We start from the raw sequence: 5,375 nt of genomic DNA on the forward strand, positions 1-5,375 counted from the left end.
TTAAGTTATAAACAGTTCAAAAAAAAGGTTCTTTAAAAGGAGTATGAAGGCTTTAGGCCTCGCTCTTATTTTCTTAAGAAAGAAAAGAGGTAATAAAGAATTTATATTCTTAAACCTCGCTCGTACTTTTCTTAATAAAGGAAAGGGGTAATAAAGACTTAGTATTAACCCCTTATTTTTAAAAAAAACAGATAAATGATTATCTAATAAGAAATTTAATATCTGAAGGAGATAGAAAGATTATAAATCTCGTCTCTGGAAATTCAGAGTATAATATGACTTTATTGTCTTAAAGACTATAACGTTTAGATAGTCCTGGTAATATTACTAGTGATACGAATCTTAGGATATTTATCTTATTTACTATACCTACCTAAAAAAGCTATGGATATCATAGAAGAAATAGAAGAGGTAAAACCTTTTATTATTTATAATAAACTAGTTATAAAATCAGTTAATGAATTAAATAATACGAAGTATTATCTTCGTGGCCTTATAATATTAAACAGAGTTACTGTTTTAATAGTAAAGTTACTTTACTTCTATCTAAAAAGGCCTTATTTATATTTATTATATCCTATTAATAGCAGAAGCGGGTACTAGGCTTATAGTACTAAAATATCTATAAAGAGTATATAGCTTTATTATGGCTAAGAAGTCTTCCTACCTTTTATAAGGAATAAAAGACTTAATAATAATAATATTATTATATAACTCTTTAGATATATACTATATCTATGCCTATAACGGTTTTATTAAACCTTATAACTATTCACGTTAAAAGTCGAAGATTTTTATATCTTAAAAGAAATAAAGCAAAGAACGTATTAAAGATCTAGGATTTATATATCCATTAATAGATCGAATGCTACCTTTAAAAGGTCTAGGACTTATATATCTACTAATAGACCGGGTAGAAAGCAGCAATATAAAAGCAAAGAACAGCTTTAATTTAAGGAACTTTATATTCTTAAAGCATAAAAGGTAACGTTATTTAACCTAAGGCCTTAGCAGTTCACTTAAAGTACTCTACTTCGCTAAAGGATTAATTATATCCAAAGAAGGGGTTATGAATATAAGAACTGTATTGCTTAAAAATAATTAGGGGCAGCAAAGTACTCTCTTTAATAAGACGTCTTATTATAGGCGTTCTGTCTATATAAGTCCCCTATATGCATAAACCATATAGCTTAAGTTTTAAGCTATAGTTAGTATAGTTATAAAGGTGAAAACCTAGCTTTCTATACAGGTTTAAAAAATATCTATAGGGTAAATGCTATTAAGCTTATCCTCTTAATTTAATTATAGGGCTATAAAGTGCCTTTTGAATTAAAAAGCCTGATATTTCGAAGGAAAAGATTTTACTGGTTTATAACGTATTATATTATACGGACCTTAATCTTAGAAAATCAGAACTACGATTCTTACGTGGTCTGTTAACAGGCTTATATAACTATACGGAGTTCGGTTTCTATCTGAAATAATAACGAACTTAAAAGCGTATATATATATATATATATATATATATAATCGGTTTGTATTTTATTATATAATAAGTAAAAGTCTTTTAAGTAGCTTAAGGAGTCAGATTTAATTATTCTAAATTAGGAATAATAGACTATGACTTCCTCTTAAAAGCGATCCTGTAAAAGAAAATTCCTCTATCCGAAGAAGACGAATAATAATAATATTAAACGTTATTTAATAAGCTACGACCTATAGCGGTATTAGAGCTCTAACTAAGACTTAGTCTTATATAAAAAGACCCGCCGTATTAACAGGATCGTTAAAATTCCTCTATATATCTATGAATATAAGAGGTAAAAAAGGTATTTCTAAGTTCCAGGGACCCTCTAGGTAATCTAGGAGTGGTGCTTCTGTCTTTGTTCTAAAAGGGAAGCTATAAGGACTTTATCTCTAAGTCCTAAAGATTAGATTACGATCTAAAAGTAAGGCCTTACTATATTAATCAGAAGATACCCTTTAAGGAAGTCTTTAGCAGTTTATTATAGAGTATTTACTCTTAAACTGTAAATTATATACGAACCAGCTATCTAAGCAAAGCCTATAAAAGCCCGAATAAATTATAAAGGATAGAGTCTATAGAAGCTGAGATTCGAAGAAAAACCTGGAATACTGGCTATATTATATATACTATAATATCTCCTGCGATTCTATACTATTAAGCGTTCTTTATATATCCTTTCTTTAACTAAACTCTATATACTTTCCTATTATTATATAGAGTATAAAAAAATCTTTTACCTATAAATAGTCTATTTTTTTATAGTAAAGCGAGGCCTCGGCGGGCCTAGGTATATATAGTTATATTATATTAATAGTATTAAAAATGGGCCTCCTTAAGTATTATATAATTAAAGTCTGTATTAATTCACGATTAAACAGCTCGAGGAAGAGATATTAAAGACTTATTCTATAAAGCTAGTATCAAAGAAGTATATACTAAAACTAATAAAATAGAATGGATATAATATAGCTAAATATACCTTAGCCCCCGCCGGGTCGTTGTACTATAGAAAAATGGGCCATTTGTATATAGGAGAACATGCCGCACCTATACAGGATCGATATCAAAGTGGACGGGCGCGGTAATCTTTCCCTAAATTAGGGTCTCGGCTTTAGTGTACCTTTCACAAAATTATCCTCTATAACAAAGTGAATGAGATTGTCGAACGGGGCCTAACCAAACTCCACGAGTAGCACATGCATTCCAGGGAGGCCAGGATAACGGCCGTGAGTAATTGGCGGTTTCAAAAGAGGCTATCAAAGTGTCAATCATAACCAGGGCAATTTTATTTCCTTGAGACAGATTCCGACTACTAAGGGAGGTCATCTGCTGCAGAGCTTTCTTCCCAAACTCCATTCGTCAGTTGCCAAACTACAGCCATTGATATCCCAGCCTGATTACTGCTCGGGAACTGTAGAGATGAATGGTTAGTGTGTATGGATAGTTTGAGGACAACGGATAGTATCTCACTCTCAATATCACCAGCTTCGATAGCTTCGGTAATCGCCTTGGGACTCTTGCCGTCCACCTGGCACCCGACGCTAAATGCCGTGCCCAAGATTTCCTTCACAGTGCCCTCGAGAGTCTTGGCAAAGGACTTGTATCGCATGGTCCTCGCGATTTCAATGATCTCGTCCAGTGAAACTGACTTGTTGTGCTTGATATTTTTCTCCTTCTTGCGATCCCGGGGCGGTTCCTTCAATGCCCGGATAACTAGGGAAGAAGCGGTCGGAACAACGGAGACAGCGGCTTGTCGGTTTTGGATGGTAAGTTTCACTGTTACGCGAAGCCCTTTCTAAACCGTAGTCTTAAGCAGTTATTCCTTCATTGCCGAATCAAGTGTCACTCACCCAATCGCCGGTGGCCTTCGCAATATCTTCACCAACTTTCTTGGGAGAAAGACCTAGCGGGCCAATCTTAGGGGCCAAGGCTGATGAAGCTCCAACCTCACCACCTGTGGCAAGGAGATGGCTGGGTTGACACAGCGATTAGCGATTTCTTCACCAGGCTCGCGCAAAGATGTCGTACATGACCTTGACCTCATTGGGATCAAACTTGGGAGCTGAATAAGAAATGGCGTTAGACAGAGTTCATGGGAAGACCAATGTGACAGGAATGATGGCTTACGCATATTGGCGATTGTCCGGCCTAGATCTTGGAAAGACAATCAATGGCGCTGTAGCGGAGTAATGCACGACAAACTATTCTGTGGACGTAGTAGGTGTGGTTGTGAAAGAGAAGGTTAGGGTTTGACATGAAATTTCGGTACCCACTTGGGTTTTTTACGCCGACACGGCTCTTCCGGGCACACAACTCGGTTCGGGGACTAAAAAGCCAGAGCTACTTCGTATAGTGTATATGCTTATAAAGGCCTCCACTCTTTTTATGTATTTCGCAAGGCCCCATATGTTGCAGAGGCAGGCCCGCAACGGGAACGGAATGGGTTATTCCCGTCCGGGACCCAGAGGTTATTGCAAACAGCGTGTAACTTAATTGCGTAGAATTAGGCGATCGATCTATTAATTTAATTAACTCTATAGAAATCCTGATTAAAGTGCTAAAATCCTGCCCTTATTCCTGCGGCAGGTCTACTCCTATTTTCGGGCCCGGAATAACTTATTCCGAACTTATTTCGAGCTAGCCTATATAATATACCCCCTAACTAAATAGCTATTCGGTAGCTGCTTAGTAAAGGTTATTTATAGGCTTCTTCTATCGGTATATCCTCTTTTATAGCGTCCACTTAACTTTTATTAAACTTCTTTTCTAGCTCGTTTAAATACTCTAGTAAGATCTCTTCTAGCTTATTTATATAGAAACGTCCCCGTATATCCGTTACTCCTACCTGTTTACTAAAGCTTATAAACTTGTCTCCACACAGTAGCTTTATTAAGCCATCCGTGATTATTTTAGCGCTTATAGGGTAGATAACTTTAATCCTTCCGACTTGCTACGCCTCTTATACGCTGCTATTATATATATTTATATACTGTAAGCATGTATTTAATATGGCGATCTTAGCCGTTATAAGGGGTATTATTTAACTATTATCGTATCGTATTTTTAATTATAAATCGTTAAATATCACGCCTATCCCCTCTAATAACCTCTTCGTGAATATTCCTTCCTTTATACCTTATATAAGTAAAAGCAGCTCCGCCTTTATTATGATTATTATAACCGTTACTTATTTATTAATATACTACGCTATTATACCTCTAAATAGACGTATTATAAAGGCCTGACTGCTTTTATACTTAATTAAGTTATCCGTAACGGACGCGTCGGTGAATACCTGAATAGAGTCACCTCCACCTAAGTCTAAGGCGTAGGTTTATATAGCTAATAGATATCAGATTAAATAGTCGGCTGCTTTATAATACTAACGGCTCGGGTTAGCGTTAAATCTATAGAGTCGAGAGACTATAAACGCGATATCAGGGCGTGATATTACTATAGCGTATAGAACGGATCCTATCTTATATTAATAGATTTTAATAGTGGTAGATTTTGCTATATATAGTAGTAGCTTTACTGGCTTTATAAGACTTATAGGCTTATAGTTAGATACCGTAGATAATAGATATCCTGCCTTTATGATATAATCGTATTATAATAACTATATTCTCTTAGAGCGACGGTCCTAAATAACCTTAATACTAAGGGTTGATATTAGACTTATAGTAAGTAATAATCAGAATAACAATAACTATAATATCTGAGTTAAAATAAACAGTATATAGTTATAGCTATATAACTAGACGTCTACCTTATAACCAGCTTACCCTATACTATAATACTATACGTATTATACGTGTATATATACTTAGCTTTTAATATATATTTT

At 34.8% G+C, this 5,375-nt stretch overlaps 1 protein-coding gene across 1 annotated transcript; it reads right to left on the reverse strand.

Moving 5' to 3' along the window:
* Positions 1-2,484: 2,484 nt before the first annotated feature.
* On the reverse strand, positions 2,485-3,879 carry ACRALDRAFT_1062240 (60S ribosomal protein uL11). Its single transcript, XM_071016561.1, has 5 exons — positions 3,656-3,879; positions 3,557-3,590; positions 3,379-3,499; positions 2,999-3,323; positions 2,485-2,939 (listed from the first exon to the last, which is right to left on the reverse strand). Exons 1-5 carry the CDS (start codon positions 3,657-3,659, stop codon positions 2,926-2,928), a joined length of 498 nt encoding a protein of 165 aa, XP_070878233.1. The 5' UTR covers positions 3,660-3,879; the 3' UTR covers positions 2,485-2,925.
* Positions 3,880-5,375: the final 1,496 nt, after the last annotated feature.

This window comes from Sodiomyces alcalophilus (assembly GCF_042370955.1).
Source record: "Sodiomyces alcalophilus JCM 7366 unplaced genomic scaffold ACRALscaffold_2, whole genome shotgun sequence".
NCBI classification, from domain to species: Eukaryota; Fungi; Ascomycota; class Sordariomycetes; order Glomerellales; family Plectosphaerellaceae; genus Sodiomyces; species Sodiomyces alcalophilus.